Raw genomic sequence first — 12,752 nt, forward strand, 5'->3', positions numbered from 1 at the left:
CATAATGTTCATTGAAAGGCTCCTTATTTAGTTACTTTTGTTGATACGTGTGAATATGTCTTTCTGAAAAGACATGTCACTAGCGCTACTGTATATACTTGAGTAAAAGTTAACCTCGTTTATAAGTCGAAGTCTACTTTGAGGGCCAAAATTATGGGTTTTGGTATGAGCTGTGGATAATTCAGGGGTCAGATTTGAGGAGGCAGCCCAGCAGGGGACAGGCTGCAGGGCGATCAGTCGCCCTTCACAGCCTCTCCTCAGCTGGGCTTTCCCCCTCAGAGGGAGCCCATCTGGAGAGAGGTTGCAGGGCGACCGGTCACCGTTTCCAGGCTCTCCCCAGATGGGCTGTTCCTTGTGGAAGCAGCCTGGCTGGGGAGAGGCTTGGGTCAGGTACCATATTGACCTGTGTATAAGTCGACCCAGGGTTGGTTTTTTTGGGGGGGGGGGGTCAATTTTTTAACCTAAACTTCTCAACTTGTCAAGTATATATGGTATGTGTAACAGTTTACAGATTTTACTCTGGTTTTCTATGTCTGGAATGCAGTAGTATGCTGGAAAGTTGGTATGGATACCATCTGGTCCATTGTGCAAATGTGCTGTTTTGTCCTTCACAAATTAAAGTGTGTACAGTTTTTCTTACACAGATATTAATGCCTGTATCCAGTAAATTAATGGCAGGCTTGATTTTCTTTGTAGATGGTTTGTGTACGTGTGTATGTGCCTTCAAGTCACCTGATGACTTATGGCAACCCCATCAATTTCATAGTGTTTTCTTAGGTAAGGAATACTGAGAGGTCTCATATTGATATTATTAATAAACCAGTACTGTTTTCTGGAAGTGTTGGGTTTTTACCAGGCCAGCCTTGATTATTCCTGGTTTGCTTTCTCTTTGGTGATTGATACTTTGGGATATACTTCTTACTTTTCTTTTTAATTCTTTGCTTCTAATTTTTTCTTTTGCAGTTTTGACTGTTAAAACTTATCCTCTTTTTGAAGTAGTGGCAATAGGTTTTTCATTTTGAGCAAAGTAGTTTGCTGCAGCAAGAAAACTCTGGTTTAGGAAGCAATGGTCTAATGAAATGATAAGGTGTCTGGAGGCACAAGAAACAGTAATGTGACGAAGAGAAACACTGATTGTCTTGGTTTAGCATTGAAGTATCTGGATTATTGAGGTGCTGTTTCTTATAGGTGATTTTTTAAAGTAGTGTTTCCCAAATTTTGATCCTCTATATGTTTTGGACTTCACATCCCAAAATTTCTGATTGTTGGCCCAAATGGCTAGGGCTTCTGGGAATTGAAGTCCAAAACATCTGCAGCACCAAGGTTTGGGAAACACTGTTCTAAAGGGTGAAGATATTAGTACTGGAAGTCAGTGTTAGGTTTTGGTTGAGTTAATTACATGTTCTTTAAATCTAAGAATTCTTAATATAATGAATACTCTGCTGTACACTGCTTTTTATAAGAAAAAAAATTATGCATTCAGTAAGAACCAGAATCTTTTCCTATTATATCACTGTTATATAGTGAGTCTGCACCATACGCGGGCTCATTATAGGCAGCTGAAGCTGCCCAGCAATAAAAACAATGGTGCACAGCCGAGCGGTGAGCCCAGCCCCATTCTATCCAATGGTGCATGTGCATATGCACTTTTTGCTTTACGTGGGGGAGTCCAGAACGCATAAAGCGAGAGTGGACTGTAGTTCTGTTTTCAGAAGTTATTTTGCTTGTCAAACTAAACTTTGTATTTATTATATTCCTTCTTCAAAAGTGCTGTGTTTTACAAGTCTTTTAGCATGTATTGTATACACTTGATCATAAAGATCTTTATAAGTATTATGTATAAAATGGGTAATTTATTCTGGAACTCCTTGATTAATATAATATGTAGTTTTCAAATCCTTTACCTCTTCATAAAGATTTTTGGTAGGTTAAGCTGGTAGTCCTAGTCACCCAGAGATTGTCATGGTCTGTAAGTGGCTTTGACCTTCAACTTCCTATTCCCAAATACTTTAATCACTATCATACAACCCATTTGTTGACCCAAACCTGCACTATTAAGACATTCAGTTTGGTTCAATGAAGTTTTTTCTTTTTTGGGGAAAAAAGAGCTGGAACAACTAGAGTGGCTGCCATTTCTAAACAAAACCAGCTTATTTGGGTGTACTTTGGGCGCAAAGAAGCAGGAAGAAATCTTCTCCCCAGCCCACTTCCTGTTTCACTCCTCCGAATCAACCATCCCCAAGTTGTCTTACAGGCCTATCATATAGAGTAGGCTTCTCTAAGTCTGCTACAGTACAGTGATAAAAAAAATTAAATTGGATGTTTTTAGAAGGCCACATTTTATTTATTTATTTCAGTTTTATGCTGCCTTTCTCCCAAACAGGACCCAAGGCAGCTCACAAAATAAAAAACTTTTTTAAAACTTACAGTAAGAATTTAAACAGTTAAAATCATCTAATTAAAACAGTACAGAGTTAGTATAAAAATATACAAAAAGTTAAAAATAACTGAAACACATATAAAATAACCTTGTCATGATTATTTTGTTAAAAAGCCAGCTGAAATAAAAATGTTTTTATTTGCCAGCGAAAGGCAAAAAGGAAGGGGGCCAGCCTAGCCTCCCATGGAAGGGAGTCCAGAAGGTGGGAGCAGTCACCGAGAAGACTCGTCTTTTGTGTCCTCACTAAGTGAGTCTGAGATGGTAGTGGAACTAAGAAAAAGCCTCTCCCTGAAAATCTTAGGGCTCTAGCAAGTTCATATGGGGAGATGTGGTCTCTCAAATTGTTCCCCCAAGAGACTTTAGAAGGCTGCACAGCCTTGGAAAAAGATTATTTTCCCTTCAAATGCCCTCTGAAAGTATGAGGGACATTTTTGCCATGTTTTTGTCCCACTCTAGGTTTTTTTTTTTAGCCATAGGAGATATCTTTTCCTATTACAGTGTTTCCAAGTCATTCGCTGTTCTAAAAAAAAAGAAAGGAAAAAAAAGAGGGTGAGCTCTCATGGTCAGAGAATGGCTGGGGTGGGCCAATGGCTGGGGTGGGCTAAAAGATATTTGAGGCAAAATAATGCCGATGGGGCCTACGGACCGCTGAAATAATCTTATGGGGCTACGTGCAGCACATAGGCCCCTTTGCCTACTTAAACAGATGTGACATGGATAAGTTAGGCCAATGCAGAAGCTTGGAAATATGCGGTAAATTCTTGGACACAAAAAAAACAGACACTGGTATGGTGAAGAAAATCAACCTTATCAGAAGTTTTTTAAACATATAACTGCATGTAACATGTTGGGTTTACTGTGACTTAAAGAAAGTTCCAGGATTAATGGTGTTGTTGAAACTGGTTGTGGCAGTTTTGAAAGAAAATAGGCCTTTTAAATGGGTGACATGTTAAATATACACGCATACTATCTGTAGTCCTTTAAACTGCCAGTCTTCACACCTCTGTCTAGAACTCTGCTCCCAATGTCTTTCACTTCTTTTGTTCAGATCCTGTGATTCCTCTCTTTAAATCTCTACTCTGAATTTCTCAATTTATTTCTATTGCCGATTCCAGACTGTTTTTGTCAAAAGATTGCCTGAAAAATCCTATTAAAACTGGCATTTAAAAAATCACAACAATCAAAATAGATTTCATAAAGTGGAGAATCAGAATTAGACTTGAATTTTAAAAATAGTAGTTCTTCACCACAAGCACCAACATATAGTCCTTCATTTACCTTGCACAAGTGTGCCTGAATGGATGTTTTTTTCATTTTCCTATGGAGAAGAGCAAGGGAAGAATACTGCAGGTTTTAGTGGGTTGAAGTTCCATAATTCCTGATCAGGAGCTAAATATATGTCTGTAAACTCTGGCATCTTGGTAAGTACTTCACTAGCCAATCTTAATAATGAAGCATGTTTGTGTGCATATGTACATGTGTTCAGTATCCATTCTGCTTCCATGAATAAAATGAATTTAAGAAAAGGATTCAAAATGTTAAAATGAACACCTTAAATTAAGGCCAGAAACAAAACTTGTAATCAACCGAGGGTATGTGTACACTGTAGAAATAATGCAGTTTAACACCATTTTTAAGTGCTGTAGTTGCATCCTATGGTATCCTGTGATTTGTAATTTTACAAGGTCTTTAGCTTTCTCTGCCAAAGAGTGCTGATGTCTCACAAAATCCAGGATTCTCTAGGATGGAGCCATGGCAGTTAGTGGTGTCAAACAGCATTATTTCTACAGTGTAGATGCACCCTAAGACACTTCAGAATAATTGCTGTGATCATACATCAGAATTTACAATTGCAACAATTATTGTAATCTCTGATGATACCATATTGTGATGATACCAGAGAGCACAAAAATAACAAACTAGCTTTCAAAGTTTCCAGTCTTCTTCATCACACAGAAATTGGTAACATGCAGGAGAAAGAAAGTTGAATTCATGGCATTTACTTTTTTCTTTTCTTTTCTTTTCTTAGATTTACTGAGGAAGAGTGTGGATGAAACAAAGTGTTGATTCTCCATTTGAAGTTACAGAGCACTGCTGTAGTGCCCCCCTCCCCAGGATCTTGTAGTAGTTAAAGGCAGACACAATGCTCAGGGAGGAATGCTTTGTAACTTGAGGTGGATAACCAAAACTTTATTGCCTTTCCTTTTACTACCTTGGTCCACAGCCAGTTTATGGCCAGAGTTTCTCAAAACTGTAAATACCATGAGGCTCAACATCATGCTTTTTTACCATCTTCATATAATGAAGGACCCTGTGAGCTGTAAAAGCTTGCCCCCTTCCTTGGAGGTCTTTAAGCAGAGGCTAGATTGCCATCTGCTGGGGATGCTTTGATTTGGATTTCCTGCATGGCAGGGGGTTGGACTGGATGGCCTATGCGGTCCCTTCCAACTATGATTCTATGATTCTACTGCTTAATAAATGTATTGCCAAAAAACTGACCTGGGATTTGTTTTAGGGTGAAGACAATTGTCCCTGCAATTGTTTTGTTGTAATTACAGTAGCTTGCATCAACCAATATATGCATAGGTTCCTTGTGGACCAGTAAAAACCTCTGGAGTATCTTTAAGGGTAACCATAAGTTGGTAATGACACAAGAGAAATTGGGTACTGAAAAGAAAATTTTATGGAAGGAGGATTTTTTTTGTTTTTCACTTCCTTCAGTTTCAGAGTTGCCCCTTTAGAAAGGTTTCAACACTAGTTTATGGTGCACTCGGGTAGAACTCATCACATACACTTTTCATTAAACTAGTTAAACTATATGCCTTAGAGCCGTGGTTCTCAAACATTTTGCCCCCTTTTACATCTACATGTGGATGTTGTCTCCCCCTTGACGTAGTACATAAAAAATATTTTATTTGTTTAGTGTGCATATTTTTATTTGCACATTCATGTATATCCATATTTTAACATTTTGTAAAGAAATACCATTGTTAAAATTAGAGCAGTTTTATTTAAATAAATTCAATAAACATACAGTTTACACATACTGTGTCAGAAACAGTCATGCTCGTGTACATCAGTGCTCACTGATATGTATACCCCTACTCGCACTCTTTTATTCTGTTACTCTCCCACACACAGTCACATGGAAACATTCATTCCTTTTATGTATATGCATATGTACATGCGAGTATGTAAAAAGCTGAAGTGTGTTTGTGTGTAACAGAGAGAGACACACACATTTTGTTTGAGACTGAATGAAGGTATATGAGAGAATCACAAAAAGAGCATTACTGAGTGTGTGTGAGATAGTGTGCGAGAGCAAGTCACTGGCACGCTGAGGGAGCAACTGAGGGTGTGTGAGAGACCTGATGCATGTGTGACTGTGTGAGAGAAAGTATCACTGTGTTTGTGTGTGAGAGAGCATGTGTGTGTGAATTTGAGAGTGTCTGAATTTGTGTCATGGGGCGGGAGGAGAGGTCATGACTTGAGAATGTGTGTGTCAGAATTAACTGACCAAGAAGATGACCAGGAAAAAACAAGCACAAAAAAGTGTGTGGTTGAGCATGTGTGAGTGAGAAATAGGCTTGTGTGTGTAACAAAGAAAGAGATAAAGGAATCCTGTGTGGCACCTTTTGAGACTGAAAGAAATTCCTTTCAGAGAATAGGTCAAAGTGTCAGAGAATTAATGTGAGTGTGAAAGAGAGAATGAGAGAAACAGTGTGACTTGGTGCGAGAGAACGTGTGTACATGTGAGAGTGCTGTGGGGGGGGGGGGACAAGACCCCTTGGAAGCTGGTTCCACTGAACCCCCAAATCTTCCTCCACCCCAGCCACCTACATTGGCTGCCCAAAAGTTTCTTTGTTCATTCTTCCTCTCCTTGAGCCACATCCAGCACTTGCCTGCCTTATTGGACTGGAAGAGCAGCTTTTAATGTACCTCCACATGCAAGGGTGTGTGCCTGGCTGGCTAGCCAGTAAGGGGAGGGGGTGGGAGTGGTATAGGCAGGGTCGAGCTCAAGGGCTTGTAGAAAGTGCTTTGCTTGCACCACTTTTCCTTGGATGGCTGGTCCAATCTGCTGTTTGTTCAGGAGTGGAACCACTGAAGCCCCTTCTCCTCTGCTTCCAACGAGAACCAGCTAGAGCCAGCTGATGGCGACAACCCCCACTGTCCTTCATTGCCACCAGCGGTCATCATGGACACTGGCTTTCCACTGGACTGAGCAGGTGCACTGATTGAGGCTGCAGCAGTATCTGTACCTGAGAAACCGGGGTAGTGATGGGACAGGTGGGGAAAGAAGCACCGGCATCTCAGGATGGGTCCTAACCGAAGCCACTTTGAGCTTCCAGCGAATTTTCCATGCTCTTTATCCTTCAGACAGGTGGCTGCTCCAAGAACCCTCCTTATCGTTCTCGTCCCCTCCAGGACAGAAAATATTGAGAAGCAGAGGGGGAAGAGAAGGGATCGGGGCCTCCATGTCTGGCATTCCCCTTAAGTAATTTTTGCTCACATATCCATGGTGCTGCCCCACAATTTGAGAAGCACTCCCTTAGACACTACTGTCATCACCATTGTTTGTCTGTTTGTTTGTTTTTACTATTCTACATGACCTGTTTTTGAAAATTTCAGGTGCTTTGCTTAAATATCTGCCATCCTTCAAGTTTAAACCACTTTTCATTTCAAAATGGATTTTTGGTGCCTTTGTTTGAATACCTGAAGGTGACATATAACTTCTTGCAAGCAAATTCTGACTGATCTGTATAGTAAGCCATGAATATAACCACTTTGAGTCAGCATAGTGTGTAGTATAAATTTGAAGATGCAATGAAGAGACCAATATAGAAAGTCAAATATGCTATTGGTTTTTAGAAGAGATTTCTGAATGTTTTATCTTTCTATGCGTTCACCCACAATTATTTATTATATTTTCCCTACTAGAGTAGTTAATAAAGCATATACCTTGTAATTCCATGTAAATACATCATAGAGAGCATTTCAGAATTTTTATAAGTCATAGAATAGAAACCACAGAAAGTTAACTTTTTGAAATTTGTGTGTGGGGGGGGGGGGCAAGCAAACTTCCCAAAATGAAAAGAACCTTTCTATCTTACTTCTGTTCAATATCAGCATGTATTAATATATACATTGTCTCTGAAAACAATAAATTATAAAAAATAAAAATACAAAAGCTTCTAGCTTCATTGACAGTGGAATCTTTTGTAGGATTGTCATTACTTTGTTCCATCTCATTCTCAGTGATATTTGCCCCTTCACTGAGGAGAGGGTTGCTTTTTAGCTGGAAAATACATGCTAATTAGGAAATGTGTATGGACATATATTTGGTGTGCTTCAAAGCTATTTTTCTATATACGTCAAAGAAATATACAGATGCACACGTGCACACAGTGTTTTTCACTCTAAAGAAACCAGTGTTGTGCAGACATTTATCCAGGCTTCTCAGGTTAGCTCCAAATCTGTTTATCATCCGTTTCTTCTTCGTGGTCTCTGCGAATCACATAAATGGGTTATTCTGCGCCTGCGCAGCAATACTCGGAAACTTCGAGAATCTCTGGGCAGAATGCAAAGTAACTTTCTGCAACTTTTTTGGCGGTATCCCCGCCCACCCCTATATAAAGCCCCTAGCGGCCCGCTCTCCTTCAGTTCCTTCATTCCGCCACGCTAAGCAGCTCGAGGAACTTCGCTAGCAATCGGCTACCATTTGGACTGAATCTCTGGCAAAGACTGACCACCGGCTTGACCCACTGACCAATCCATATGGACTTCCCTCGAATTAGACGCTCTGTGCTTCTTTCGGCTTGACCTGGACTGGTAAACGACCTCGACCTCCGCTCTCACTGGCTGTTATGGCCTCTTTTAAGCGGTGCTCCAAGTGTGGGGTAAAAATCCCCATGTCCGATGGCCACGACAAGTGCGTCCTTTGCCTGGGGGAGACCCATATCCCAGGCTCTTGTGTTCATTGTAAGGCCATGACGTCCCAGGCCCTGAAAAACCGGGACCAAAAATTGAAGGCCTCCCTTTACGAGAAGGTCTTCCAACCATCAACCTCCTCGGGAGAGCCAGCTCCCCAAGAGCCGTCTGTGTCCCATGCCGAGAAAACAAAGGCTCTGAAGAGGAGGCATGAGGATAAGCAAAAATCCTCCAAGGAGGACAAGGAGAAAAGGCACAAATCCTCTAAGGAGGATAAGGGACCAGGCGGACTAGGTCAGCTTCCCCGGTCCCGAAGATGAGGCGGAAGGGGCCGCCAAGTACAGTCTCGGTTCCGCCTCCGGACCGTAGGACTGTGGCTACCCCGATCCCGGCTTCAAGCTCCGCTCCTCCACCTCTGGAACCGAGGGTCTTGCTTGCGCCTCATCTCTCCATTCCTGATGAGGACCTCCAGATAGTCACCCTGGACCATAGCTCTGAATCGGAGGGTGAAATCCCGGATTCCGACCCGCCTGCTTCACCCCGCAGACTGAGGTCGCCTTCTAAAAGCTCCTGTCGGGCCCGGTCTCCCTTACGCAGGGACAGAGCTGCCCTCGGTACCGAAGCAGATGAGGCCTTGAACCAGGACCGTGACGACCGTGACTTACCGGATAGAGACCTCTTTGATACCTATCCGGACCTGGTCTATGATCATCACTCCGGGCAGTACTTCCTGCCTGTGGATCCTTCCCACCTCCGGAAACGTTGTCCGGGCCCGACCAGGGTGAGGCCTCGCTCTCCGTGGCAAGACACCACTCGCAAATCGGACGACTTGTTTATGAGGAGACCATTTTCTGAGAGGGACCTCTCGCCACCTAGCCGTCAACCGAGCAGGTATGTTTCGAGATCTCCATCCAGATCCCGTTCTCCATCTCCATTCCTCAAGGAAGACCAACCTTATGTCTTGGGGTCCCGGACGCCCCTTCACCATCTGATGACGTGAGGTCTTTTGCAGATAGGGTCGTCCGCATGGCTGACGCTTTGAAATTGGAAGTGTCCTACACGGAGGATGATGCCCTCGACCCCATGGAGAGACGGATCCACGGCTGCGCCCCGGTTCCTCCCTCTCTGGCCTTTCTTCCATCCCTGGAAAAGATTGCCAAGAGGTCCTGGGGCACTCCTTCCACTATCTCCTCCACATCGAGGAAGATAGAGAACCTTTATAGGGTCACTCCATCGGGCCCGTCATGGCTCTTCAACCACCCCAAGCCCAACTCTGCCATAGTGGAGGGGTCGCAGACGTCCTTTACTCCCCATCAAGCTTCCTCTCCTGTGGACAAAGAAGGGAAAAAGATTGATGGACTGGCTAAAAAATTTTATGCATCCGCGGCGCTGGACATCAAAATCGCCAATTATGCGGCGTGCATGGGAGCGTATGTACAGCTTCTCATGGAGAAGATGGACCCGACCATCGCAGAACTCCCAGATGACAAAAGGCGGATCATGACAGCTCTTCGCAATGAGGTTCATCTAATTGGAGAACAGCAGATCATTTCGGCCAGGCACTCCACTGACTGTGCCTCCAAGATCTTGTCGGGCTCGATAGCCCTCAGACGCCACGCATGGCTGCGCTCCTCGGACCTTACTCCACAGGCAAGGTCTGCGATAGAGGACATGCCCTTTGGTAATTCCGGTCTGTTCAACAGGGAGACCGATGAAAAGTTAAGCTTCCGTTACCGGATGAAGACGGCCGCACGGAAGCATGGAATTGTCCGGGATTGCTGCCAGCAATCTCTGACTTATGCTGATAACCAATGCCTGCAACCAACACGTGTAGGCAAAACAAACCTTGTGGAGAAGCAGTCAAAGAGCAAGCCGAGGAAACAAGCCGGTGTCGGGGATGCAGAAAGTCAAGCGTGCCGAAAGACGAGCCGAAGTCAGGAAGCCAGAAAGCAGCGTGGTCAAAACAGTCCGAGGTCACAATAGCCAAGAGATAACAAAGGTCCGGTCCGAGGTCAAGGTAGCAAGGAAGCAAGGTAACAAGATGTCTGGAGCTAGAGCGACAGCAATCACACCAAGGGCTCATGCAATAAACTCTAGCAACAAACTCAAGCCTCTCTTCCACTTAAATCAGGGAAGCTCTCCCTCGAGCCACCTGAGGCTGGTTTGCTAACTGTCTTTCTGCAATCCTCCTGGATCTGCGCCTGCAAGCACTCTCGGCCCTTCTCTCTTGATAAGAAGGTACTTGCAGGCATGCCTCATCTCCTGAATCACCACTAGGCTGTGGCACCATAGAAGGCCTTTCCTCAGCACTAGGACCTGGTTGGACCTCCTGCTCTGGGGTTGGGGAAGCACAGCTGGGGCCTGGCAGAGCAGAACTAACACCTGGCGTAGCCTCAATCAGCCCTTGCTCTGGAGGAGGCTCATCCTCCTCCTCATCCTCCGAGAGCTCATCTTGGCTGGCCATGACAGGAATGTCCTCATCCTCCAAATCTCCTCGCATGAGATATGGCAGCCAGCGCCCATGGTATCCACACTCACAGCAGCGGTCCCAACAACAGGACCGTCAGTTTCATCCTCAAGACAGGCCACCTCAGAGCCGTCCGTCTCAGTCTCCATCAGCCCAGCCGGATCGACGCCAGACGTCCCAGTCCAGATACCAGCAGGGCTATAAGAAGAAAGATGGCAAAGGCAAACGTAGGTTTTGAAGTCCCCCAGCGCACTTCGCTCCTTCCTTTTCCGACAGGTTGAAGCCCTTCTTTAACACCTGGGCTTCAATCACAACGGACTCTTGGGTTTTGGACATCATCCGACAGGGTTATGCCCTTGAGTTTCTACAGCTCCCGCCCACTGGAGCTATTAGTTCCACCTGTCAGGGATGATGGGAGTTGTAGCTCTTCACCTCTGGCTTGAACTCACCACCTGGTTGTGCACCGCGCTGACCAGTTTTGGCCAGTGGTTATAGCTTAGCAGAGTTACAGAGAATAGGCTGAAGACCCCGACAAACTCTCCAAGCCTTCTAACTCTTGCTTCCACAGAAGTCTTCACCCTTCTTCAGGATCCAGCTGGTTCTTGTAGCTTCACCCAAGACACCAGACAACTCAGTAGTCTTAAATAAAAGATCTACTTTATTCTACTATATACAGCTCCAAAACTATCCAACACAACAATACTCTACTCTTTACTACCCACTCTACTACCCACAAAATACATTGGGATGTATAGTCATTATTATAGTCAATGCATGGTACCACCCACTGTTGTCTGTTTCCACCCAGTAGGCGTGTACACCATTCCCATTGGTTCTCTTGGTTCATCCTACAATTAATGATTTCATCATCTCAGCCTTGACCACTTAACAATTGTCAGGTGTGTCCAATTATCTACTTTACATTTCTTGTCCTTGGCATTCAGGACTTGTTAATTTCATTACCTTATACACCTGTGTGGCTTCTAATTGGCTTCTGCTGAGTCATCTTGACTCTCACATACATGTTTTATTTCATTTACTGTATATCCCATGTTGCTTTTTCCTTAACACCACCTTACCCTTGGACACCCTTCTCGACGAAGTGCGCTCCCTTTTAGATAAAGGCGCTATCGAGCCCGTAAATTCCGCTCGGGCCCGATACTGCTTCTTCTCAAGATACTTTACGGTCCCGAAAAGGGACTCCGGACTTAGACCAATCTTGGACTTACGCGAGTTGAATTCTTTTATTATCTACAAGCGTTTCAGAATGATAACTCTTGCCTCTATTTTGCCGTTGTTACAGAAGGACTCCTGGTTCATCACTTTAGATTTGAAGGACGCTTATTTTCATATCTCCATCAGAGAAAGTCACCATCGGTTCCTCGCCTTCACCATCGGTACTGACATTTTCCAGTACAAGGTTCTCCCATTCGGCCTTTCCACAGCACCGAGGGTTTTCACGAAATGTATGGCCCCCGTCGTGGCATACCTGCGGCAGAAAGGGATAACCATCTTCCCCTACTTAGACGACTGGCTATTCACCGCTCCGTCCTGAGAGGCGCTGCTGCGGGATGTCCAGTTTGCTCTATCGCTGCTAGAGGCATTGGGACTCCAGGTCAATTTACAGAAATCACATCTCTCCCCAACGAAGAACCTGGACTTCATTGGAACGACTCTGGACTCCGAGGAGATGAAGGCCTTCCTCCCGCGTTCAAGGTTTCACGCGTTGACCTCCTCCCTGAGGGACTGTCTCTCCCGAAGGAAAGTCCGGGCACACACAGTCCAAGTCGCCATGGGACATCTAGCTTCCACGACATTCGTCACCCCCTGGGCCAGGCTACGCTTCAGACCTCTTCAGTCGTGGTTCCTCACCGTCTTCGATCCCGTGCGAGACTCTCCAGCAAAGGTGCTCACCAT

The 12,752-nt window shown here is 44.4% G+C and overlaps 2 protein-coding genes across 9 annotated transcripts in view; both read left to right on the top strand.

The window, feature by feature from the left end:
• ZMYM2 (zinc finger MYM-type containing 2) overlaps window positions 1–12,752 on the top strand; it is a 112,862-nt gene that overhangs the window by 38,997 nt on the left and 61,113 nt on the right. The window lies entirely within an intron of this gene.
• Window positions 2,667–9,393, top strand: LOC121926411. The gene is made up of 3 exons (XM_042459383.1): window positions 2,667–2,687; window positions 3,770–3,861; window positions 6,531–9,393. The coding sequence occupies exon 3, from the start codon at window positions 8,685–8,687 to the stop codon at window positions 9,366–9,368; it is 684 nt and encodes a 227-aa protein (XP_042315317.1). The 5' UTR covers window positions 2,667–2,687; window positions 3,770–3,861; window positions 6,531–8,684; the 3' UTR covers window positions 9,369–9,393.

This window comes from Sceloporus undulatus, chromosome 3 (genome assembly GCF_019175285.1).
Source record: "Sceloporus undulatus isolate JIND9_A2432 ecotype Alabama chromosome 3, SceUnd_v1.1, whole genome shotgun sequence".
NCBI lineage: Eukaryota > Metazoa > Chordata > Lepidosauria > Squamata > Phrynosomatidae > Sceloporus > Sceloporus undulatus.

What these genes read in the sequence shown, in the direction of transcription:
- LOC121926411 (XM_042459383.1), top strand. Translation starts at nt 8,685, where the DNA reads ATGAGGCGGAAGGGGCCGCCAAGTACAGTCTCGGTTCCGCCTCCGGAC.